This window comes from Nymphaea colorata, chromosome 2 (assembly GCF_008831285.2).
Source record: "Nymphaea colorata isolate Beijing-Zhang1983 chromosome 2, ASM883128v2, whole genome shotgun sequence".
Lineage (NCBI taxonomy): Eukaryota > Viridiplantae > Streptophyta > Magnoliopsida > Nymphaeales > Nymphaeaceae > Nymphaea > Nymphaea colorata.
In genome coordinates this window covers 18,735,036-18,761,260 of record NC_045139.1, presented here as the reverse complement: position 1 = coordinate 18,761,260, position 26,225 = coordinate 18,735,036, and the positions used below count along the sequence as shown (strand labels likewise).

General features: G+C 38.7%; 2 protein-coding genes across 6 annotated transcripts; both read right to left on the bottom strand.

The window, feature by feature from the left end:
- Nucleotides 1–355: 355 nt before the first annotated feature.
- On the bottom strand, nucleotides 356–14,195 carry LOC116247775 (uncharacterized). 2 transcript variants are annotated; one of them, XM_031620086.2, is made up of 13 exons: nucleotides 13,725–14,195; nucleotides 9,605–10,787; nucleotides 8,771–8,989; nucleotides 8,388–8,614; nucleotides 7,192–7,266; nucleotides 6,733–6,804; nucleotides 5,180–5,278; nucleotides 4,950–5,021; nucleotides 4,752–4,866; nucleotides 3,680–3,748; nucleotides 2,797–3,136; nucleotides 2,241–2,367; nucleotides 356–1,105 (listed from the first exon to the last, which is right to left on the bottom strand). In XM_031620086.2, the coding sequence occupies exons 1-13, from the start codon at nucleotides 13,869–13,871 to the stop codon at nucleotides 677–679; spliced, it is 3,174 nt and encodes a 1,057-aa protein (XP_031475946.1). In that variant the 5' UTR covers nucleotides 13,872–14,195; the 3' UTR covers nucleotides 356–676. The 2 variants fall into 2 exon arrangements, with proteins under 2 accessions (XP_031475946.1, XP_031475947.1); XM_031620087.2 differs by having other exon boundaries at nucleotides 8,388–8,590.
- A 2,333-nt stretch (nucleotides 14,196–16,528) lies between these two features.
- LOC116247941 (protein S-acyltransferase 21-like) lies at nucleotides 16,529–26,006 on the bottom strand. 4 transcript variants are annotated; one of them, XR_004170942.2, is made up of 12 exons: nucleotides 25,361–25,985; nucleotides 23,813–23,926; nucleotides 23,621–23,711; nucleotides 23,320–23,522; nucleotides 22,043–22,111; nucleotides 21,871–21,942; nucleotides 21,605–21,733; nucleotides 20,081–20,161; nucleotides 19,755–19,958; nucleotides 17,510–18,943; nucleotides 17,144–17,329; nucleotides 16,529–17,027 (listed from the first exon to the last, which is right to left on the bottom strand). XR_004170942.2 is itself a non-coding variant. In XM_050076020.1 (11 exons), exons 2-11 carry the CDS (start codon nucleotides 25,403–25,405, stop codon nucleotides 17,861–17,863), a joined length of 2,091 nt encoding a protein of 696 aa, XP_049931977.1. In that variant the 5' UTR covers nucleotides 25,406–25,606; nucleotides 25,875–26,006; the 3' UTR covers nucleotides 17,419–17,860. The 4 variants fall into 4 exon arrangements, 3 of the variants coding, with proteins under 3 accessions (XP_031476273.1, XP_049931977.1, XP_049931976.1); XM_050076020.1 differs by lacking the exons at nucleotides 16,529–17,027; nucleotides 17,144–17,329 and having other exon boundaries at nucleotides 17,419–18,943; nucleotides 25,361–25,606; nucleotides 25,875–26,006; XM_050076019.1 differs by lacking the exons at nucleotides 16,529–17,027; nucleotides 17,144–17,329 and having other exon boundaries at nucleotides 17,419–18,943; nucleotides 25,361–25,606; nucleotides 25,779–25,985.
- Nucleotides 26,007–26,225: the final 219 nt, after the last annotated feature.

Sequence of the window (26,225 nt, the reverse complement as noted above, 5' to 3'; positions counted from 1 at the left end):
GAAAAGGAAGATGCCCATAGAAGAGAAAGATGAAAACCAAAAACAATAACATTAATTGAGACAGCATCCACTGCCACAAAAAAGTTCGGAACAGAAAAACGGTAATATGACGAAGTTGGATGCACTTAATCTTTTGCATTAGATACAAATGTCAAAAAAGATGTCCAAATAATGGAGGTTCTTATACAACCAAACTTGGAAAAAATATGCAACTTTGTTTCAAGGTTAAGCCGGATGTAATACTGAAGAATATGGAATAACTTACGTTTCACTCCAACAGAAGCCTCTACAGTAACTTGGCTTAACAGTCATAACCAGAATAAGATGCACATAAGCAAAAGATGAGGCCATTAAATATACTCAGAAAATTTTTTGAGCGATCATCTCTTGCTGTGAATACCAATGACATCCGTCCATCAATAATACAATGAGCCATGAAAATTTTTATGTTCACAGCCAACTTCAAAAGCAGGAAAAAATACAAACTAACATTCACGACGTTGAACTACAAAAAGAAGAGATTTTCACAAACAGAAAAAATTAGAAGGCAAGAATAAAGCATACAAAACCGACCAATCATTTCATATAGATTACATCACACAGCAAAGCCAGTCCCAAGACGAGAAAAATGGGAATAGGTGAACACGCAGGAGAATAACTGATGGAATGAACACTTTTAGAATGCCCTCCAACTATCAGAAGTCCGTTGTGGCACACTATTATCTGATTTAAATGGCCCAGTTGAACCAAAAGGATCTGTATCGTCAAAAGAGAAACCACGGGCGTGGTCAAAATCTCTACTGCTCCGTATAGAGTCGAACCGAGTCAGAGTGGCATCATGTCTAGGGGAAGCATTGTCATGAATGCTAAAAGCATCAAATTTTAGGAAAGTGCTGCCAAACTGGTGGTCATCTGAGCCTGTGCTGAAGTTGGGTGAATTTGAGTTAAACATCGGTGAAGCAGGTACAGAATCGCCAAAGAAGAACGGGCTCTTATCTTTGTTCCAAAATAAGCTGTTTGCACTTGGAGAACCTGTTCTGATGGGGTTCAAACCCATATCATCGGCTCCAAAGAAAGGGTCAATGTGTTTCTCAAGCCCGGAATCCTGTCGCAACATGAATGCAAACATGAGAAAGGGGCAGAGAGAGTTTTATCTTGGATGTTACGAGACAAATTTTGTCCAAAATAGGATCCAATTAGCCACATCGATCTTGCCTTCTTAGGATGATTAGAAGCTGTATGATATAAAAGGCCACACTTTTTCACACTTATCGGCAAAAGAAATTAATGAGTTCTTGGAACATGGAACAGAATCTGCCGTCCTAGGCTCAGTACGCATTTCCTAATTAGTTTAAACTTTAAAGCCCCTGGATACACCTTCCATGCAAAATAAGAAAGTTTCCGCATTGCTCTGGCTTTGTGGCAAAGGATACACCTACAGGAATATCAAGCGTCCAGCCTCTTCCATCTTGAAGTTTCTGATGCACCTTGTGTGTCAAAAGTTGCATACACTACTAGGAGCGAGTCTAGCACATAGGTGGTTCTAGTAGCTTATCTTAATTTTCATATTAAAATTTATTATTAATTGGCTTCTAAACCTGCTTAATTATGAAAGCCTTTTTGAATTTTATATATCAAAATTTTAAACTTTTCTAGAAGTTTCTAAAATTTCTTTTGAGCCCTTATCAGGCCCTCACTAAGTTTTGTAGGAGGATCCTGCTGGGTAGCACTTTCGACTGAGGTTGTTGTGAACCATAGACACATCACGTTGAAACAGTGCAATTTTAGACAAGATACTAAATAGCTATAACTTTGTTGTTATGCTGAATATGTCATGGCGGTTTGGCACAACACACTTTGCCTTTAACAAATTTTGTCATTTCTCATATTAATCAAAGAAAAACACATGTAACACAGAAAACATTCGTAATCTAGAGTCTTCAATGCCTCCTATGAATGCTAAGGACCTGTAAACTTGTCACTATTAATCATGATTGTGACCAACAGCCACAAAAAGGATAATCACTACCAATGGGTTCAGGATTCATGGCTAAGTCAAATTTTCCCTCTAAAACAACATTTTCCTTTATATTCATGTTTTTTTTATATAAGACACCCAGATCACAGAACTAGAAGAAGAACCTCTGACCAAGTACCAGATTCATCAGAAGCTGGTGCAAAGCAAGCATTAAGCACACAATAAAATATGAACCCTTATAATTATCTTAGAAAGAGCTCACCTTAGAGCTGACAGCATTAAAGCCCCAGACAGAGTCAACATCATCATTTGTATCACTGAAGGTTGCACCCCAGGAAGGTTCATCAAACTTCTGGTCAGAATGGCTAGGCTCACTGACAGCATGCTCACTACAACATGTGAAGCAAATCCACAAATTACCATCCGGAATATACCATAACTTCATTTCACACTCAAGGCTCCACAACATGGTCCTTATTCCACATCAGAGTTTGGATTCCAGAACAGAAGCCAAAACCCAAACAGATTAAAGGCTTCAAAACTAGAAAACACATGCTCGGCACTGCCTCATACTGAAACAACTTTAAGCAAGATTGCACATCATAATTTTTTCTGGATTGTATACTGAATCTGGTAACTAATAAAAATTGAACAAAATGACATGGACAAATATCATTTAAGAGAAGATCATAACTGCACGTCAGCCTTGAAGAAAGACGAACTGTGATGTTTGAATGTGAACTTCAAGTTTCAAAACGGTGGTCAAATCTGAACAGATGAACACATTACGTGCACTATTAGACTGACATGAAACATACCTCTGGCTTTCCTTGAAACTGGCAAAGGAATCCAAACTGATGCCCTTGTCAAACTGTGCAGGAGGAAGCTCTCGAGGTGGACTGCCACGTCCACTTTTTGCAGGACTTACAGGTCCACCATTTGTAAATTCGTATTCATTTTGAGCATGAGGAGATCCACCTTCAGCTACATGTTCACCAGTAATAGAGGGCTTGTCCACTGAATTGTCAATGTTTGAGGATGATTCAACAGAGAATGCATCACGGCTGACAGTTTTCTCATTCCAAACACTAGGAGGTTTGGGCTTTGCACTAGGCACTTTCTCCGCTTCAACTGTCAGTTCTTGCACAACTGTGAATCCTGCAAAGATGATAGCTAATGGTTATTCAGAGGATTTGTCAGGGACTCAGGCTGCTGTGTCTAACTCCTACATGCATTTCTTCCCTTTGTTTAGGAAAATTGGGCAAAACTTTCAATCTGACACAAATTTTACCAGTTCAGGGCACACTAGGAAGTACAAATAACTTTGCCTACATGAAATCAATGGCCTACTAGGATGTTGGTTTCAGCAGTAGCTATGCTGTGCTGGTAGTGAAGCAGTGATAAGAAAAGAAAGGAAGCATGAGAGGAAAAAGGCTTCCCCCAGCGGCAGCTAAAAAATGCATAAGCTTGACTACACATAGGTATTTCAACCCAGGAACAGTTGTTTTGGGGCATTAATCTATGCTGTACACTCCAAGTGTACAAAACGCTCATGTGCATAAAGTCATGCACATACAGGAGAGAACATTTCTAGCATAGAAGTGCTGATGCATGCATTTGACCTCCCAGTTGGGAAATTTGAATTGTCATTCTCTGTTTAAAACTACGAACTGGAAAAATAGACAAAAGTTGATAGTTTACCTTCATCTTCAAACTTATCCCAATCATCATCCCATTCAACAGCCCCAATCTGAATTCCAGGTTGCCAGCCTTGAAAGAAAAAAGGATTGCATATGAGAGAGCTTTTCATGATCCAGCAAAAACAAAACATGCAGCAAATGACAGTTCTCAATATCAAGTGAAGGTAAGATACACAGATGTGCATTAGACCTAAAGAAAAATTTCCATTAACAAAAAGGAAATGGTCATCAGCCATCATTGCACAAGTCCACATGACCGAAAAGTTGAAACTCCCGGTTCAAGGCTTAAAGAAAATTTCCATTAACAAAAAGGAAGTGCTCGTCAGCCATCACTGCACAACAAGTCCAGATGACTGAAAAGGCAAAACTCCCAGCATCAGATACTCAAGTTTGACTGCAGTCGATGAACACTTGCTCTTTCCAATCATGTAAAGAGGTTCTCCTGAAGTTCACCAAGACACCAACTATTTGGAACTACTAAATATAACTTGACTTTTTGACACATCTACACAGGACGTGAAAGGCAAAAAGTCAACAGAAGCATTTTAAAGCAGTTTAATCACTTAATGGGCAAAGAATATTTATAAAAGTATCTGCGTACCTATGCCTGAAAGGAGTAACATTTTCACACCTTCAGAATTTATCATGTTCTTAATAAATCAACTCAATAACATTTCTACGTAGCATCATATATTAAAATTAGAAAAGCTTCTAAACATGCTTCTTCACTTGTTTTTGAGAAGCTCACAAAAGTTCCCTTCTGGTTTCATCTAGTGAATGATGCTTTCTAATATGATCTCAAACCCCTAGAACAGCAAAAAAAGTTTTAAATGTAATCCTGTTTCATGCTCATTCAGCACGACTATGCTTACAAAAGAAATCTCACAGAGACCACTTTTTTTTGTTCTGCAACAAATAAGGACATATTTGCGTCACAATGTCAAGTAAATTAACTGATGGATTATGTTCCTCACCAGAGTAACCAGTATTCTATATGCTATAATAGATGCCCAAAAAGTTTCATACAAGTCAAGAACAAAAAAAATGGAATAACAATGGTCTCATCAGTTTACCATATGGAAGCTCTACCAATGCAGTAGCTTTCAATTGCAAACCATGGTGCTTGCATCGGTCATTCAAAGCTTTAACTAACCCCTCAAGATCTGACTGTATCCTATCTACGCGTACCTGAAGACACCACCATTTGAACATTATCACATCACCAGAACAATCTTCAAGGATTTGCGGTCTGAACAAAAAAAAAGGTCTACCTGAAGCAAGCCATCAGCACTTCCACCTTGTTCCATTTTTACAATTGCATTGAACAATTCCAATTTTCTCTCCTACATGAAAATTCAAGTGTTGGATGCAATAAGAGGCATGGAAGTGTGGGAACGCATGAAATAAAAGGCATTTTCAGTAGCCATAACTCTAAGGGATATGTGAAAAAACAGACATTCTCAGGAGCCATAAATAACCAGTAGATCATAACACAACTCACTTGAATGTCACGGAATGTAGCATCTTCCACAGCTAACTTAGAGGCAATTTCACCAACTTGCTTATACTTCTCTTCATATTTCTTGGCTAATGATTCAACCTGAAAATTTTGTTTGTCAAAAGCACAACTTAGTTATAAAAGAAAATGAAAAAAATACACCAGCAATGATTAATGATATTTAGCATGAACAAAAAACTAATCTTTATACAAACTGACAATTTAAAGCAGTTAGTAGCAAATTTTATCATCCAGAAAAGTGTTATCCCAAGCATTACTAACTCTACTCCGCCCCAACCACCATCCAAAACAAGCAATTTCGAAAAATGTTAGTGACATTGGACATATACTTTGGCAGCACGCAATTTATGGACTGGGTTTGTAGCATCCAAGACAAAGGGACATATTCTACTCAAAATGTGTATAATGTTATTCATTCCTGCTCCAAGAAAAACTCATTCAAAAAGTTAGAAAATGAAGAACTTAAAGTGCAAGTTCACACAAACATGTATGCCCATGGACAAGCATGCATGAACTGTTATCTTCTTCATATGTGGTTCCTGGGTGGTATCATAGTTTCTTATTCAGCTAGTGAATGCCTGGTAATCAAAGCAATTATGCATCCATGTAGAAACACTTGACCAACATTGCCAAAATGGGGAGCAGAATCACTAAGCAAACATCCTTGAAATGCTTATTCTCACTTCCAAAGAGGACATGAGCTCAAGATAGGCAGAGGATTCTGCTAAGGTGGTGTTGACATGTAATAGAGAACAGGAGAACAGATTATTTTAAAACCATAAAAAGGATATAAGTAGGGGCATGCCCTCAGCATTAAAATGCAAAGGCAAAAAGAGAGAGAGGAAACATTTCCAAAAGCAAATGAGGAGGTCCTACAAAAGCCAGTCTAAATTCAGGGTCACAGCCCTCCCATAACATGGATAAACCACAAACAGCTTTTCCCTATGTATATTGATTATTTCGATATGAAAACACAAAGGTATATTATTTGCACCTTGATTCAATACCAATAAAATCACAGATACATAGTACTAGACAAATGATGTATTGGTGACTGAAATACTAAGTCGCCTATGCGTTGGCCAGTAACCATGCTTACAAAAGCTACAATGCACTCTCAGATTCTGAAGGCAATATCAGGTAGGAGAAGTTAACGACATCACGTACTATCTTTTAACTTATCCAATAGTACAGCACCATTATGCTTCAACTGCACGACCATCTAGGATGAAGGAAAAAGTCAGAATATCCCACCAAACTAACCACAACAGAAAATTCAGGACTAACTTTTTGTTTGTGTGCACAAACAAAGCTCATTTTACAATTCCAAACATGCCTCACTACAGAATTCAAAATGATAAAATGAAAACTGATCCATCCGAACAAACTGATTCACTTAAACTGCACTTTTACAACACCAACCATGCAGTGTACCATAACAAACGACAAAGGGAAGAGCAAGCATGCTACTGTTGTTTTCTCAAATCAATTTGGTCTTCCTAATACACAAAAGGAAGACAATTACAGCAGAATACCTCATTTCTGTCAGCAGATGCCCTTTCCGTGATCTCATTCAACCGATTATCACATCTGCTTTTGTATAAGACCTGTTTCAAAATATATACAAGAGAATTTTTTTATTGCACATGATGGTATAATAGCATATGACTGCATTGAATATTACATTCAGATAACGAAGGAGATACTGTTGAACATCCCCCACCACACTTCCTCACAAACAGGAAACGTGAAGGCCGTGTGGAAAGAACCAGAAAAGATACACAGTAACCCAGCAAGAGGTACATGCATGGAGACATTGATAGTCTATGATGAAGGACATAGCAAGCCAAATAAAAGATAACCATGTATGCATTGACATAACACAAACATGAAATACAACAAAAGATGAAGAAAAGGAAGCATGAAATCATGTCCAATGTGAAAAAATTGTTAATATATGAAATAACAAAGCACCAACAGGAGAAACAACTAACCAGCTCTTGCATTTTGGTCCGGTAATACTCTATCTTCTCTTTAGAATCAAGTATCTCCTTCTCCAACCCCTCAACCTAACAGTTCAAAGATCTAGTTCAGAGAAACTGAGTACATGCAAATGGTGTACAAGTAGAAATATTACCCGACACACATACACATGCACACAGACTACAGTCAATTTCAAAGCAACATAATCTGTTATCTCAAGAGGATAAGGTTTAACCACTCAAAGATTACCCCCACAGACAAGACATCTGCTTACTGATTAGGCAACAAATTTTCTGAAAACTAAAGAAGCTTCTTTAATAACGACACACAAATAACACACAAATAAAATGATAATTACTAACCAACCACAGAAGCAAAGACTAACAGCTAGAGAAGCATAATCCAATTCCAGGTAATGAAAACTGGTCCTGTATTCAGAGTTCAGAACTTGTTTGGGAGCATCTGAGCACTCAGAAACTTAAATATGAAGGCCACATCCATGCTGACACTACTGAGATTAGGCATGGCTTCAGAAGCCACTGCAATATGGTCAAGAAAAAGAGACCAACAACAGTCAAAACAGCACCCATGTTTATTTCATCCAGAACTTAACATTCTCAAATTTAACCGAGTCTAATTTCATAGTAAAAAAAAGTAAGAAATTTATTATTAATGGGTAGCTTATGACAATAACCTTATGAAACATTTCAGTAGTATAATCAATCTTGATTATCTGCTTGTCATTCGAGAATTACTCTGTAAATTTGTAGTTGTGAAATGCTAAAAATGCCATTAATTTATTGCAGTACTTGAGCTACTGTCATTCATTAATGATTGCTAAAAGTTAATTATTGTCTATAGAAACTATTTTCTCATAGTTGTCCCTAACATCTTCCTTTCTCTCCCACCTCCACCCCACCCCACAAATTATCATAAATGCATAAGGGGAAGTGAAAGACATCACTGGTGACTGTTGAGCCACCTCCTAGCTAAACTTGTCTTCTGCACCACTCCTTCCAATATAAGATCCCTATTTTAACACCCTTGAAGCTCGACAGCCGTATGTTTGGACAAATCTACTAAAGGTAAACTTGTAAAAGCCAAGTCGCACCAAGCATGAGTACAGAACAAAGGATCATAACAAAACAACATTGTGTAGCAGAACTGTGGAAAGAATCCAAATCATCAACATAACTAAACAAAAGACCTTCTTCTCAGAATTTGTTGCCTCCTGCAATTTTGAATTTAAGTGTTGTTCCTCCAGATTCAGCTGGTTGACAAGGTGTTTCTCTGACACCAGGCCCCTAGACTTTTGTGGTAAAGGCTGTCCCACGCGAGCAACATCACCTAAAGGCATTTGACGATCTTGTACTGACTTTATTCCAGCTTGCAAACCAGGTGAATGAGTACCTGAAGGCATTTGCTGATGGAAACCTACGGGAAAACAATTCATTTCCAAATTCAGCTACCACTGTACTTGACATAGACAATGACAGATAAACAGGAGGAAAGAAAAGAAACAACTACAACAGATGCAAAAACACAAAAACTGAAGAAAGCATTCTCAATGAAACATCAACCAAAATATACCATGCTGAGGGCGCCAAGATGTGCCACCAAACATGCTGGCTTGTTGACTGACAGGAGGCAACAATGCTTCATCAAACTTTAAGCTGCTCGGGAGTACGGATGGAAGGGGGCGACCTTCTCTGTAACGTTCCATCAAATATAATGCCACACAGAATTCTTTCAGCGATAGCATGCTGTCATTATCCTGATCCGATAAGTCCCAGACCTGCTTCAGCACCTCTGGAGAAAACATGAGATGGGGATAAGTATAGGAGTGATGAAAGAAGACCATAATATATCCAGGCTTCAACCTGATTGTTGCCTGGAAGAAGTGTGGATATATTAATTACAAAATGGTCCAAGCAAGAGGTAAGCTACAGTAAGAGCACCACCTCACTAAAATCAAATACAATGTACAAAAAATTTTCAAATTCCATATACGGAAATGCCACGTTGGCAGAATGTTCAAATTCATGAGCACCCAACCACAGGCACCTCACCTTAAGTAAGATAGAAAATTTTATTTACGATCTTACAGTGGAACTGTACTGATTCACTTTTCTAAATGAGATTTACTAAAGCAAACCTAGAGGAGGCAGCCATAAACCTAGGATATGCATGCGTCCAGCAAAGGGCATTACTTCACACACACATGCACACAGGAAAAAAAAAAAACCCAAAAAATGAAACAGAAATGTCCGTCTTGAGAAGGACATAGAAGCACTTGTCCTGCAACAATGTGGATGCCATTGTCTTCGAAGAAATGGAAGCCAAGACTGGCTCTTCACAAGAAGGCTTCACAGGCTTTCAAATGGGGACCAAGTAGGAGATAACATTCACAAAAATAGTACTTACCTCTCGGCAGCCTCCAACTGAGGAACAGATTCCTTGCTTGTTCACCTGTAATCTTTCCATCACGGTCAGTGTCCACCTCAATGAAGATTGCATTGTACCTTTGAATGTCAGACTGGGTCATGCTTGGCCAGGGATGTTGCACCTGACTGGTAGCAGGACCAGCAAAGCCGACAGGAACTCCAGATCCAGTTACTGCTGGAGCAGCCTGTGGTGCACCAAACTGGTTCGGCTTAACCAACGATGAAGTTCGCTGGAGATGTTCACCAGCAGTTGCCTTTCCCAAAAAACCCTGGGTTGTGTCAGGACCCTGCTTTAATGATGATTGAGCCCCAGAAGAAGTAACTGGGACAATGGCAGATGAGCTTGAAATATTAGTCACAGCAAAGGTAGTTGATGGAACAATCTCTTGCCTGGGTTGAGATGGAGTAGCAGAAAATGCATCCCCACCAAACATGGAGTCCATAGAGAGCCCATTTCCAGAAACATGGACTTTAGGATCCTTAGTTAATGGTTGTAATGTAGACAATGTTGTATCTATAGATGGTTTTGAAGATATTGAGGATGCTGCTACAGATGACCCTTGCCCAACTAAATCCAGAGATGCACTGGATGCTACAATTCCTCTATTAAAAACCTGCGTGCCTGCACCCATGGATGTGCTGCCCATCTTAGCACCAAGCCAAACAGCTGATGCATTTGAGATTGGAGGACGTGGCCCTGTTACAGCACCTGGAAGGCCTCCTTGATTGATTCCTTGTGTCGGAGATGGAGGAATTTGTGCAGATGGAGGCTTTGTAAATTGTTTGTCAAGGGTTTGCGGAAACTGTTGGTTCATAAGAATATTTTGTTGTTGTGGACCACGAAATCCAGGATTTTGAGGCATAACTTGTAACCCAGAATTTAGGTAAGGCACAGGCTGTGTAACAGCATTCATCTGAAGTGCAGTTGGTGCAATGGAATTCATGACAGGTGATGCAACAGCACCCATCTGAGGAGTTACTGCTGGTGCAGGACTTATCTGAGGTGCAGGAATTTTCGCTGCAGCTGGGCCAAATAATGCTGCTTTAACTATATCTGGGGTCAATTCTCGCCCACTTTGTGCTACTGTCACAAGTCTCAAAGCATTATAGAACTCTGCACGACCAAGAAAACCAGTCCGGTTCTGATCAGCATGCATCCATATCTGCAGAGAAGCAGAAAGTACATTAGCAAGGTGGTTAGCAAGATATTATAGTACAGTTACATGACATGAACATTGCATCTGAAACAAGGATAAAAAAAGGCAGCCTGCCCACAAGCAAGCAGATGCCTACCACAAAACAGTGAGTATGACAGGACTTATCTATTTCATACAAAAGCATAATCTAAATATTACTTTTTGAGTGCATAATCCATGAATACTGGCAGAAACCTGATAAAATTAAACTGATTCACATCAAGTGGAGCAAAATTATTGAATGTGCTTTTATACAGACTAACTATATTGTAGATTTGGAAAATAACATAAAGCGAAGTTCTCTTTATTTTGTTTACAAACTGGAAACATAGAAATTATAGCGAGTATAAAGGTGCCCAAGTGGTGCACAGAAGACACTTAATGACTAAAGAGCCTGCATGTAAAATTTGTTTGCTTACCTTATATTGAACTAAAACTGTTTCCTAAGGTTCACGGTAGTCTGAAAAGGAGGATGCTATGGGATTTGACATCAAACGGCCTCCAAACAAGCATGTTCCACTTTTGCATGTTGAAGCCATGATGGCAGATTGGTTGAAGAGGGTGACCTCATGGAAGCTGTGAGTTACTTCCTAAAAGAATATCAAGGAACTGGCAGAAGAAATGAAGGGGTGATCGCATGGAGGCTGTCAGTTTATATTACAAAGGATGTCAAGGAACTAGCAGAAGCTATGAAGTCTCACAATCATTCCTTTAGTGCACTTCAGCATTGACCGATTTGGCCACGTGGGACCACTCTAGAATACAGAGGTACATGTTTTCTTGGACAACCAAGACAACGATGCTAGACAGGATAGCTTCCTAGAAGAATCTTCCAAAGCTACAAAGGAAACAACAAAAGGAAATACATGAGTATGCTGATGGGATTTCACCAAAATGATGCTGCATTTGGCATATGAGTTGTGGCTTACTGCTCTTAATTTCTGACATTCAAAGAGCCTGGACAGAAGACAGTACAAGGTTTGATCTCTTATGATACCTTGATTATCCATCCTAGCTCACTAACGTTGCATGTGCGTCATGTAATTATATAAAAGTTCATGAATCCTCAGCTCCACTGCTGCATCCCTGTGAAGTAGGTTTCATCTAACCACTATGATGGGTACTATTTCAGTATTTTTTAAACAAAAGGTCAACGAACTTTCAGTCCACTCAGGGTTTACTAGCATAAAGACAAGTCAAGATCAAGCAAATAGCTCCCCTAACACTCGTCAAGCTCAAATAGGTTTATTATTAAGTACATGTTAATCATGCATAGCTCTCATCACAACTTTGTTGCTGTTACGAGGTTTTCCCTCAGGCTTTATTCTTTGGATTTGAACCATAGACACATATATCGTGTCTTTTTGGAAAAAACACGATAAAAATGTGAAATACATATTTAACAAAAAAAAAACTGCTAAATATTGCGTATTTTTTTAAAAATTGGCACATTAAAGAAGACGCGAAAAAACGTGATAAAATCATGTTCATTACGCATCTTATTTATACTTCATTTGAAATTTTGTAACGGTGGCATGACAGTAAAATTCAAATGTTTTAATGTTAAAACAGAAAGAAGGAAACCCTCATTATTTTAGAGACAGTTATATCAGAGAGTTTAAGAGGCCATGAGTTTTTGGGAGGGGAAGAGGCGAAGCTAGGTTTCATAATCGATTTGAGGGAAAACCATTGAGGCTTGGGGCCTTGGACTGCCTTCAGCCTGCGATGGAGAGAATTTGGGAACTGCGTGGGTCGACCTTGATTTCTGCTGCATCTAAGAAGGTAAGTTTATCTAGTCTGTGCTTATTGTTCTTCATTTGTTTGTACTTTGTAATTAGTATAATTAATCAAATGGTAAAGTAAATATATGTTACTTTGACAAAAGCAACCATGAAAACACCGACATACTTGTATTGGGTGAACAGGAAGGACGTTGCTTCTGCAAAGAATAGAGAGGAGCTAGTCTCAGCCTCGCAGTAACAGGTAATTTAAGGCTTTAAGCTACCACAGAAGTGCCTCACATTATACTTATGTAACTACCAGGGGACTAATGATAAAAAAAAACTAATTTACTCTTTCAGGGTTATTTATTAATTTTTTAAAATTTACCCTTTTTTGCTTTCTTTTGCAAGAAAAACAACTCACCGTATTATACCCGAGAAAAACCTCACCGTTTAAAACCCAAAAACGATATATGTGACTATAGTCTTGAACACCCCCATAAGCATACTGTGTCAAATGTCATTTCACTGCTCAAGCTTATCCAAGTTAAGCTTAATCCTGCGCTTTTTCATACTCGATCAGGCTTGGCTCAGTTTATGTTATACTCCTAGGTATCACACAATAATTCAGTTGGCAAATGATTGAGCTCCGTAATTCATCTCCAGCAGAATTTCCAACTACCTAACATAATTAGCTAAAATGATCTGAATGTGGCCTATAAGGTGCTATTAACAGCGCCAGGAGTTCAACTTGGCAATATCTTTCACTGACATGTTGTGGGCTAAACAACACATCTTATTAGAAAAGAAACCTTAGCCACTTAAACACAATAACGAGCACTAACTCTGCCAGGGTTTTGCATATATGATTTGAAAACTAGACATCCCACAGGCAGAAACAGAAAAATCAACAAACAGACCTAATTCATATCCGATCAAATCAGATGTCCAGCTGTCCGACAGAGAAACTAAAAAGCAGAAATCTAACGCAACCAGCAAACAGAACAAGAAGCTTCAAATTATTCCACAGTAGAGAAAGCAAACTCCAAGTAAATGTTAACCAAACAATTCAAATCTGTAAACGAGAATTCCAATTACCAACAGTCCCGGGCCCCGAACTTAGATGAGAACCAAGAAAACTCAGCGACAAGATGGAAATTCCGCAATCTTCTCAAAAGCCTACCTGTGCAAGAACCTGCTTTGAAAGATTCGACCCCTGAAAAAATGCGACCGCCTCATTGCCGCTAATCCTCCCATCCTGATCCAAATCAGCCCGCCGGAAGTACGCGTCGAACACGTCCATGTTGGGTGCCTGGGGTGGACGAGCCATGGAGACGCCAAATCCAAGTTTCCTCAGATCAAACAACGAACGAACCCGAAAGTCGCGTCTAAATCAACTTTTATGGAAAAAGAGAAATGAGAAACTCGATTCATCTTGGAATTACGTGCTCGAACCAGAGGAAAACCAAGACTACTAGCGCATTAGGGTTCCCGGAAAAAAATTGAGAGGAAACGGATCCGTCGAAAATTAGAAACTAGGAAATGATATAGGAGGTGAGGAAGAAGCAGAAAATCGAAGAGAAGAAATTTTCTCGAAATTGCGGGAAATCGAAAAATTAGGAAATGTAGGAAGGATTCCCGAACCACCGACTCGGCGATCGGAGGAAAAAAATTGGAGGCCGATTTTATACTTCCCTCAATGACCATAATATCCTCGCCTTTTGGAAAACTTGACCGCGAAGAGTTTTAAAAATACATAAATAACGGTAACTGTTCTATCGTAATAAATTGAAATACTACGCTTTGGGCTGACGATAGCTTGAAAAAGAAAACCATCACGCAGCCAATTTAACGTGATAAAATCAAATTGCTTTTTCCTCTGGTTTTTTAGGTCTTTCAAAAAAATGCATTTATTTCATGAAAGATCTGTTAGAAAATATGATAAATAACGCCTTTTTCACCGATAAATATCCGATACAAAGTAAGCATCTCCTCTTTCAGCCGAAAATTTTGAAACATGTTGAAAATAACGCGATTACTTCGGTGCTTATAACGATGACTAAGCATGCATTTCTCCCAGTTGTTTGTATCGTCCATTTTGATGGCCCTGTCTGGAATGTGTAATATTAATATATTCCATTGTAGGGAAATTACATGAAACAAAATTATATAGAAGTAAAAAAAATGTTCAATGAAAAATTAAAAATTCGTCTTAGAAAGCCTGCTAAAATGAGCAATAACAACATGATATTTTCCAAATAAGTTAAATTATTTTAAACCAATTGTGTTTCCATTGTTCCTTTCGTTTTTGCTGCCAGCAAAGAGACCTTTTTTTCCCCAAGTTTGCTTTTAAAGAGCAAAATGGAGGATAAATTTACGAATATCTTAGAGAAACGACAGTTTTGGTTCTTAGTATGAAAGGTTCTTTCAATGGTAGAGATCATTCTAGTAAAATTTTCAATCACATATGTTGCTGTTTACTAAGATCTGTGTCATTCTCGGCGAACAATGCAATACTGAGACTTTAGATGTTTAGAAACTTTCGTTCTTTTAAACCTGTAATTGGACATGCTGGGTACCAACTAAAAATTGTCACTCATTTTCTCGTGTTTGCTTCCTAATACGAGAAAACTGATTTGGAATTTTGAATGAGAAATGAACTAGACAGGTTTAATGTCTAAATAAGTTAGACCAAATGGAATTTCTTGTTTCCCATGAACCGCAGACATGAAATTATGTTTGATTTTGAATCTCTCTATTTTTGTGCAATTACATCGACAGCAATAAAAAAAAATGTAACATTACATATTGGGTGAATAAGGGGAGTATTTCATTTAACATCACTAAGATTTGAAATAAAGACTGACTAAGATTTGAAATAGAGACCGGCTGCTTACTAACTCCCATTTGCATCAATCCCCTCAAGGATTAACACTATGTCAATGATGTGCTCTTCATAGAGCCATGTATCAAATTTTGTTATTTAAAAAAAAATTACAAATGGCCGTAAATAACAAATCACCGCCCAAAGTTTCATTTCTCACAAATCATTATTTAACTGAATACATAGGCCATCTAAGAGGAGGAAGAAGCACCGAAGAATAACCAGAAGAGAGGCAGACTCTTTACGAACATGTTTTTCTGATCGTCAATATATCTCTCTCTCCTTCCCTTCCATTTTCAGCGACGATGGCGGCCTCAAAGATGATGCTGTTGTAGGAAAACGTCATCTTGGCACCAAGAATCGAGATGATGCTGTTGTAGGAAAACGTCATCTTGGCACCAAGAATCGAGACTTCTAAAAGGAACGATCGATACCCAAAAGGAGAAGCAGCATGAATTTCGTCATATACCAAGAAGCACATTGGGCCGGAGAGTTGTCATTGCTATATTAAGAACCCTCACGGCATTGTTGTCCAATCTGCTTCACTCCTCTCATGTACCGGAGAACTCAATCACGCAAGATCTGTTGATCAAACAAGGATAAAAAGAAAAGGTAAAAGATTGAAGCCCCTTCGCTTGTCCGTTTAATTTTTTCACCCCCGGTCGCTTAATGGGTCGACCTGATGACGATGGAGCACTGCACAATTTTTTTTTATCAATCGGAGAAGATATATATATATATTTTCCGTCCGAGAAGATATAGAATCGCCAGTGAGATAGCAGATTGAATCGGTTAAGAGATTGAAAGTTTTAACAGGGGGTGATTTTGAAATTTGACATACACATTAACGATTTCCGCCTGGTTTGATATGTGAAGCGGCTCTTTTGAGAACCGTAGTGAAAGGTTGAGCGGTGGTTTGTGGAAAGTGATAAGTTGGGCAATGATTTGTTGATCGCTTAAATGTTGGGCGTCGGTTTGTAATTTTTTTCTGCTTTTTGCATTTGGTGTAATAGGAAACTTACTTTATGCTTTTGTAAAGCAAAAGCGCAAGAATAAAGCAAATTGAATACATTTTCCTCAACTTGTGTTGTCAGCTCTGACCATAGAGAAATGTTTTCCTTGTTTGCATGTCCCCATTCAACTTCCTCAAAAGCAACTTGCTAGTATCCGGAGTGTTCTACATTTTGTTGTTCAAGTTAGACATGAACAAGCCAGCTAATCAGAAAAAAAACCAAACATGCCCATGCATTCATTGAATCTCCAAATCAGTCTCTCCTTCAAGCATTTACTGCCGTCAAATTAGCACCATTGATTGCTCAAGGTATAGGCCTTCTTGCCCCAAGATGCATAATGCAGTTGGTCGGTTTGGCAGCTCAGAAAAGATGCATTGTTTGTTCAATTCCCATAAGCACTATGCTCCTCTCTTATGCTATATAAAATGAAGTGCAGTACCAATACATTTTCTCCTCAGGGATACTGATTCAACCTTGGACCTTGGGGTTCAAGAAGAGGGGGAGAAGTGTTGGACACTTTCCCAGCTAGTGATTAGTAATAATCTTGCTCAGCCAGAAGTATTGTCATCTTTGTTGATCCAAGGAAAATCTGTCACCGTCAAGAACGAAACCATGAAAAGAATCCAAAGCTTTTGGTCGGAACAGAGGGCAGTGGGCCAAAAAAACAAAGCAAACTAACGATCACAAGGTCACTTGAATGATTACCACGACAAGATAGAAGAGTTCAGCGGATTAGGCATTACAATGTACATGGTTGCAGCTGCAGTCTACAACATTCCATGGTCGATTTCACAGATATGCACTAAAGAAAGAAGATTAGCAACGGAAGGAGTACTGGCACCTGGCTTTGCTGCTCAAAAGGGGCAGGTCCAGAATGAGCAGAAAACCCACCTGAAGCGGTCTCACCAATCAAAACCAAGCAAATTTGTCAATAAAAAAAACAAAGAAAATGATGGATTGAGGAGTTTGATGCTCGTTCGTGGAAAAGGAATCCTATATTATAAGCATGAATCTGTTCTTTCAATGCTGCAGAGGATTAGCTTGTGCGTATGAATGCACAGGTTTTCTTACATAAGCATGCGCTGCGCAGTATCTGTGCATCACTTGTGAAGATGGGCAGCTGCCAAGATTGAATTCCCCGTGCCAAATGCAGCTCCAAGTTCGTGGAATGTATCTTCCAAGTACGTTAAATTTCCCAAATAGGAGCAGCAAACAACAGATCAACCTACGGAACAAGAAATTTCACTCTGAACCAGGAGTGCAACTCGGACATGTCTCAATTCTGAATTTTGATCACCACAGCCTGTTTGAAGCTCAAAGCTCAGATCCAATAAAAAACCATCCCTGTCAATCAACAGGAAAGCCATTTCCTCGTCATCTTTGCTTCCAGGGACACACATCATCAACAAAACATCAAAGGTTTCAAGGCAAGCCGGAATGGGATGCTTCAGAATCCTTTGGGACAAAAACAGGAAATTGATCAGACCCTTTGCCCTTCCCTGCTCTTCCCTCTGGAATCCATGAGCTTGATGCACTTTCTTGTGTAGGCCTTGATGAAGCACGGAACCTAGCACTTTCTGTTCCATCTGCCACTAACAAAGGACCACCAAAGAAGATAGACTGCTCTGTACAAACTAGGTTCTCTGTCTGTGTTGATGTCCCTGAAAGGGCCTTTGGTTGTTCCCCCATGGCTGCAGGCTTGTAAGGAGCACGCTTTGGTGGCTCCGGCTGAAAAACTGCTGCAGCAGTAGAAATCTCGGGTTCCATAATGTGAGAAGAGCTGGCTCTGTTTCCAAAAGGACGGGAATCTCCACCAGATGGAAGCACTGAAACATAGCGACCTGCTGCTTGATCCCAGAAGACAGAAGGCCTTTGGTTCTCTCTGATATTTCCTCTGTTCTTTTTCACCAATTTTTCATCAAGAGCATGACTTAGAATATTTTCACCGGCATCACCAGCCTTAGCTGACCATGGTGATCGACCAGCAGATGGCTGATAAATTGGGTTAAAGTGTTCCCTGTTTGTCATCAATTTACCCACAGTGAACGGCATCTTCCCAGCATCAGGAGAGGCAGTAGGCAACGGACTGAGAGCCGCTGATCCATTTGTATGGGCAGGACTGCTTACACTGCTGACACTTCGAGTTCCAGCTTCAATGTCATCCCTGCTAGCCCGACTTGGCGGGTATGAATTCTTCAAAGATAACCTATGGCTTCGGGCATCCTTAGGAGGACCAAGTTCGACACTGATACTGCTTGCATTTTCACTAGAACAGTATCCTGAATCAGCATTCTGTCGTGCACTGATCGGTCGAAGCACAGAAGATGAAGCTCTAGCTTTGGCAGCTGCCTTCATGGCCTCATTGGAGTCCAATTTAGCTAATTTCCATGCACTGATTCTAACTTGTCGTTTAGGCACTCTTTTCCCACCATCTGGATTCCCAAGAGCATCTGGATCAACCGTCGAAGGAACTCTTCCAGGTTCCAAATGAGGGATTATCTCATCCTGAAATAAGATATTATTGGATGAGCTTCATGAAAGAGATTCCAACTATAAATACTGATGTTGAACTGAAGAGAATAAAATCTATGGCTCTTGTATCTGCCCGACCAAAATTAACAAGCTTATGCACTGGATATAGTGCCCCACTATAGTCTTTTCTGAAATTAGACATAATACCATGACAATTAAAAGATTGGATGTTTTTCACCTATGGAATACCAAAGGAAGGTGAAAAAGGAATCCTGGGTGTTCTACATTCAAAATGTTGATATTTCTAGGAAATGAATAAACAGAAAACCATATGCAGACTTTATGATTGTTATGGCTTACAATTACATATTAACATTTTAACGCTTGTGATTAATCTGGACTTGGTAAACAAGAGGTGATATTTATAGCTTTATTCATTTTATGGACAATACAAATCAACATGAAATTTTAGGCATTTGAAGAGAAGCACCCCTCTTCTATATCTTGAATAGCCAGGGCAACAACAACTGGAGAATCTTGAATATGCTTAGTGTTTGAGATGAAAACCTCTGACATAGTTAGAGTGGGGAAAAACTCCATTTGGCCAAACAACAAATGATCCAGGCTTGTGGCCGGCAACTAGATCCATGCCAGGCTAAGCTTTACCAAGTCAAGAAAACATTAACAGCAGACTTAAAAGTAAACTTGGGGTGCATGTGGATATCAGATGGCTATTTAATGCAGATTTCAGTCTTGCTGGAAGCCAGGTAAGTGCTGGAGGTCCCATCACCAGATAAACTAAGCATATATGCATGAAAAGTAGAAATCCATACAATTGGAATACCTGATCAACAAATATTCTCGGTGGCGTACACCAAGCAACCCCCTTGTATTGCAACCCTAGACCTAGAGAACTTCCTCCACTTAAGCCAGTGGCAGCAGAACTAGTTGGTGAAGGTGGTACACTTTGCTGATCTCCATCTACAGAGGGACCAGGTGGCTCACTTTGTGTCCTCATTGCAACCACATATTCATAAGTGGTGATACCCTGTACGCAGAATATTAGTGGTGTAGTGGTGCAAAAATACAAAAGAAGGAGTTTTTGGGGGAGGGGGGGGGGGTGTGGGAAAGAGAGAGAGAGAGAGGCACAAAACTTTCATCAAAGGAGACCTTTCGAATCAGTATCATATGAAAAAAGAACAATTCTCCCAGAGGTATGGAAGCAAGCAAGGACACAGCCGTACACAATGCCTGCAAAAAATTACCAATAAGAGAAAAAAGTGAAAACATAAAAATACTGTAAAAAAAGAATCATTGAATAACCATAATCATGTCATGTGCAATTCACAAACAATCAGATATACTGGATTTTTGGTTTACACCATTTTTTAAAAAAAAATCTTGTCTAAAAAATTCTTGCAACAGATTGAGAAAGCCATCACAAATAAATATGGCAACTACTTAGATTTCTTTTGTTGTTTATTCCGTGTCAGTTTATTACTGTTATCAAAAAGATCTTAAAGATTTTCTGAGACACATGTGCCTCTCAGTACTCCAATAGAGCTCTCATTTATTAGCATCATTAAGCATGCTGACTATGACTCGATAAATAGCAGATATCAGCTCTATTCAGTTTGGAGAAAAATGACAAGTGATGATGCATAAATTGGCATGCCCCACAACAAAAGGTTCTTAAGTATCGCCATTGAGAAAGGAAACAAGTGCCTCTAGGTGTACATCACTCGCTCAATATTACAAAACAGTGCCTGTATTTCTAATAAGTGAAGCAGATACAAGTCAAAATCAAGTAAATACAAGTTCTGAAAACTGCTAAAGATTATTCTACAAACTAATTAGTTCACACAAATCTTCCACATGAAAGTGTCTTTACAGGAAAAGAAAAAAAGGGAGCTGTGGCTAGTTCAATATTGCACCACATCAATCAGCTCTGAGACCTGAACATGAACATTATTCAGAAGTAAATACTGTTCTTTCTCATCATTTACTCCTGGTCTCACAGATGCATGATATGATGGAATTTTTAATTGAATTCAAGGGACAAATATTGTTCTCACAAATTATATTATCATTTTTCATTCACATGTTAGCTTTGACCTTAAACACTTACAAGAAAAGAGAGGTAAATTTTGAGAAAAATATGAGGACATTACCAAGAGGTGGTTGTGTTTCTAATGTGTCTGAATGCCAATAAGGGTCACGTAAAGCTTCTCATTTACTTGCTTAGCTTTGACCTTATACTACACTAAAAAGGAGGGGTAGTTTAAATAAGTTTGAGTGTGTTATGAAGATCTGAACTCTGAAGTACTTTTTTCATTCAATGTTGAGAAAATCGTAAAGAACCCATTCAGAGTATAACAAACAACGCATGATAACATATTTCAGGCTAGTAGATGGAGCATAGACAAGCCTTTGCTACATATATGTGTGCCTTAATAAGACCCTCTCAAAGTTAAAGCACACCAAAAGCTTAATCAATGCCTACAACAAAACAAATTTTCGAAAGTGACTTTAGGCTAAGAAATTAAGAAAGAATACTGGACAATTCAACAAACAGCCACGACAGAAAAAAAATATGCATGCAGATATGCTAAAAAAAGTGTCAAAATAAAGGTGAACAGGGGGTGCTTCTCAACCGGGGGGAAAAAATCTGAAGCTCTGTCAATCAAGACATACCACAACTATCGCAAACGGAGCCCGAGAAAACCCATTACCAAGCCTATCAATTATTTGGTTCTCGGTTTCTTTTTTGTCAACGAAACATCGGACAAGGACCGCAATACCAATTCCAGACTCCACCATGAGCTGTCATAGAAAAAGACAACTGAATCATCACCAAAGAAAACCAGATAGAGTATTCCTTTGAAAAGTGAATCTAAAATCCATACAAACACATAAAGATGAAGATCACTTGAAGGTGAGACTTTTCACTTTATACTTACCCAAATAAGACTGCTAGCCATCAAGGAAATAAAGGTAATATAGTTTTTCCTCCCGACACAATTATTCAGCCACTGCATGTGAAAAATGACTTTCATCTACTCGAAGAAGCCTAAGAGTGTCCAGAAACCACATCACTGAGACATTTAAAGAAGAAAATTACTAATTACATACACGGCAATGGTGATCAAAACCATCCACACATTTGTCACAACTTCTGCAATGCTTGCTGAACTTTCGCACCTGAAAGACACCAAAATAAGAATGAAAAACAAGCATCAGAAACACTCTTCGTTTCAATATTAATCTATGATTATTGTCACACAGGTAAGTCATAGTCAGCCACTTGAAAATGCTTTCCAAATTTAGACTCATTACTGCAGGACTTCCTACTACAATGGATGAACACAGTGGTCGGTGAGTTTATGAATTGTTGCCAGGACAGGAATCAGAAACCCCTCTGGCCTCTACAATCTAATATGGCTTAAGTCCATTCTAGTAAACAAAACCCTACAGATCAACAGCTAAGAACAGTAAAGCCAATGGATTCTGACCGCCTATTCCTCACTCTTTCAAATGATGAAACTCAGGTAACCTTGGTTGAGGTCTCTTGCTACCTCCATATTGTGAGGAACATGGATGCGAGAAAAGGAATTGGAAAATGAAAGGCAAACATGGGATCAGAATTGAGCAATAGAAAATAAGTGGATGTGACATGGAGAACCGTTTATAAACTGAGGAATTGAATAATATTAAAAAGCCTATAGGTCGGTAGCTGATACAAATAGAAATAAGTAACATTTTTTAAGAGACTACAATAAACGAAATGATTTCCAAGATCAACTTGAATTATAATGCTGAACGCAATAGCAAAATGAACTAATATAGTCTGCAACTGTTATTTAGGAATTTTTATGGTTGTAAACATAAAAAGTTTGTGACATAGAAGTGCTGTTTCTAGCAGAGAACCATAGGTATACCCATCGTTATCTAAGTGATAACCATAATTTAACTATGGACAGCATAAACCCTTCATTAATTTCCTTTTTAATGAGATACAGGGATAACACCAATATTTAACCATGATAGACAATCATTCTTGTCATGACCTCAGTTAGATAGTAAACATAGGACTAACCACAATCTTAACAAAAGAAAGTATCAAGAAAAGAAACATCATGAAGACTCATGAAGTTCCTAAGGTTTGAGGTCCGTGAAATAAAAAATATAAGAAAAACTGATAAAAACAATAAAATAACTGAAAACAAAAGGAAATAAAAAAAATCAGCATATTCCCATGCAACCAGATACAGAGATAAAATTTTGAAAAGGTTCAGAATCCATGAAGCTTCAAGAATCAATTATAAGTAAGAAATACAAGTTATGGCAAAATGAGAGAGCTTTGATATTTGAAATCATTTGGAGCAGTAAAAGACACAAGCCAAGTGTACCTCTGCATTGCACAATGTGCAGAATAGAGCATCTTCTTCATTGGCTTCTTGCTGATCAATGTCTTCATCTTTCCGGCAGTCCTCCTTAACCAGCCACCCACAAAGAAAACCTCCAATGCAAGAACAACAATCAAATTTCTTCTTAGCAGGATTTCCTGTGTGCATTAACTCTATCTCTGCAGGTTCTCCTGGAGCCTTTTTACCTGGATTTTACATGTTCGCATGGTATTGATAAGTATTACTATTATCCTTAACTAACTAGTAGCTAAAGAAAACAACTGATAAGGGAAACTAATGTTACCAGCCAATCGTTCCTCAGGGCTGATCAGGATGCCTGGATCTGCAGGATCAATAGCTGTGCATCGAACATACAATATGAAAACCAAGAGGGCCTGGAAAATTTAGAAAATACATCATGGAACATAGAAGATTTTTTCTTCAGGAATTAGTGTCCAAAGTGCGAGAGGTACCAACTAGAACAGGTTTGGCTTACCACTGGAGTATAAACTCCCATAGCCACGTACTCAAACACATTTTTGCCAAGAAATGGTGCGAAAAAGGCATAGAATGCAACAACCAGTAAGAAGAACACGGTAATAGCTACCACCTGCCAGAAACAAAATCATACAAGAGCAACAATAAATGTTAAATGCAAGAACTTGCAGAAAAGTTTGCAGACAAGTAAAGGGTCAGTTTTTCTTATATTAAACAGTATAAGTTTTAAATTAAGGACCTTTTATTAAGATGATCATTATCCAATCACTTGGACATCAGTTCAAATTTTACGTCAACTCAAAGTCTGAATCCATAAGGAAAAGACAACAGCCAGAAGAAGATAGACTGTAAATAATTTTGGATCTAGAACATGTGAGATTTGTACTTGTAGAAATTATCGAGTGATTGGGAGTAAAAAGAACTGAATTTTGCAAAAAATGCAAATTAAAAATCTGCTGATACTTGGAGCCGAGAATATCAAATGAGATACTTCAAACTAGCATGTTGCGACCCATCTGGAATTCTTGAAACGCCTAGGCCAAAGAACCAGGTGACTAAGAAAATATCCACAAACATCTCTTCTTGCTTACTTGCTTCTTTCATTCTCAGTCTTCCCTTGTCCACAAGACGAATCAAATTCAAATGAGACATGATCATCTTAAAGGGAAAAAAAATACAAGGTCATAAACACGCTATGCCGGTCCATCACATAATTTAACATATTCGTAAGAGTTGGTTTACCATGTCAACTTAACTAGTCGGAATTGTGTTTCACTTTGACTTTGTGCGTGGCACAAACAAGGCATGAAGCTTATGGCCGTGAAGGCGTGAACCATACATGAAATTTCATCGTTGGAAGAAAAAAAATATATCCGTATAGGCGTATAGATTGGACACCTATGCACAAGACATTTAACTATCTATGCGACTGCCGTCTCAAAAACATGAAACCAACTGCTTCATTGTTCACAATCAAATTGCACATATATTTTAAAATACGAACTCCGTAAAATTTAGAAAACAAAAGAAAAAGGAGCGAAAAAAGGTAGACAAAATGGGTACTAAATTATCGACAAATCCTGTCCAGTAGAATCTATTGAAAGACCTCCCTCCCCCAGCACATTGAAAAAGAAAAATGGCAATATAAGTAAAAGCTTGTCGGTCATTACTATTCTTATGACAACAATAATTTTTTTTTTTTAAGAAAAGAAGTATCGACCTCGCAATGTACTTCGAGAAACCTACATCTTCAATAATAATAACAATTCAGAAAAAGGCTAATTAGAAATAAGAACCAAAAGAGGTCAAAACAGACGAGAGCAAAGATAACAAAGGTCACAAAGATGATCAAGAGGTGTGTAGCCGGGAAAACTACCAATGGAACATATATAAAGCAACTTCCAAATGGGAAACCCACAAAAAAGGCCAAAACATGAAGCAGTTAGAAGTGAAGGAACAAAAACATCATTTTAACAAAGAAATAAAAGCAAACCATCAAATGGGTACTCCCCCAAAGGTCAAATAACAATTCCCACAACCAAAATACCTGAAATGTGTGAGCAGGGAGCTGCCATCCATGCCGCCTCGCCATGATCGCCAAGGCCTCTGTCGGCAACTAACAAAAAGCACCACAAACTAAACAAAAACCCCTCTTTCTTTCTCTAACTCTCGCTCCTTCAACCTTCCTTTCATCCTGGTCTGGTCTCCCGCCCTAGTTTGAGATCTCAAAAACACAGACAAGTTTCTCTTCGTGATTCTCTTCCGCAGAGGCGAAGCACGTCAAACTAGAGTCCTGGAGGAGAAAAAATGAAGAAAAAAACACTACACGCTTCACACCTCGCAACACGAGCCTCTGAAATTTGTGTGAACCCCAAAAACCATGGTGATCTCTCTCCCTCTCTCCCCCTCACATAAAACCCAAGAAATAAATGAAAACGAGAGAAACAAAAAGGTCACAAAACTACCTGTTCCTTCTTTTTGTCAACACATTAAAAGGAAGAAGAAGGGTTGATAAGGGCTAGTGACTAGTTTACTAATTAAAAATCTGAGAGAATACGAACTTGGGCAAGTTGTGGCTGCAGCCATCACCACCATGACATAATGTTTTCAACCCCAACACAACTAAACCCCCCCAAAGAAAAAACCTCTCCCTCTTTCTCTCTCTGAAGAGAGATTCAGAGAGAGGTTTACTGCTACTACTACTGAGTAGTCATATTACCTTCCTGTACATGCTTTGGTTGTGAATGACAGGAATGAGAATCATTGTCATCTTTTTGTTTTCTTTTGAGGAAATTCTCATTTGGTGCCTTTGGGGCAATCTTTGGCTTGAAATTCATTAATGAATCTGCCTTCTTACTGGCTCTTTTTGATATGGGCCATACTCTTGATCACTACCTTCGTGATATTATGCT

What these genes read in the sequence shown, in the direction of transcription:
- LOC116247941 (XM_050076020.1), bottom strand. Translation starts at nt 25,405, where the DNA reads ATGGCGAGGCGGCATGGATGGCAGCTCCCTGCTCACACATTTCAG. An exon ending in GCACATTGTGCAATGCAGAG is followed by an intron (nt 22,112 to 23,319) that starts GTACACTTGGCT and finishes GGTGTCTTTCAG; the next exon opens with GTGCGAAAGTTCAGCAAGCA. An exon ending in ATATGATACTGATTCGAAAG is followed by an intron (nt 19,959 to 20,080) that starts GTCTCCTTTGAT and finishes TTCTGCGTACAG; the next exon opens with GGTATCACCACTTATGAATA.
- LOC116247775 (XM_031620086.2), bottom strand. Translation starts at nt 13,871, where the DNA reads ATGGCTCGTCCACCCCAGGCACCCAACATGGACGTGTTCGACGCGTAC. An exon ending in CAAAGCAGGTTCTTGCACAG is followed by an intron (nt 10,788 to 13,724) that starts GTAGGCTTTTGA and finishes GCTTCTCTGCAG; the next exon opens with ATATGGATGCATGCTGATCA. An exon ending in CAGTTGGAGGCTGCCGAGAG is followed by an intron (nt 8,990 to 9,604) that starts GTAAGTACTATT and finishes TGTTTTCTCCAG; the next exon opens with AGGTGCTGAAGCAGGTCTGG.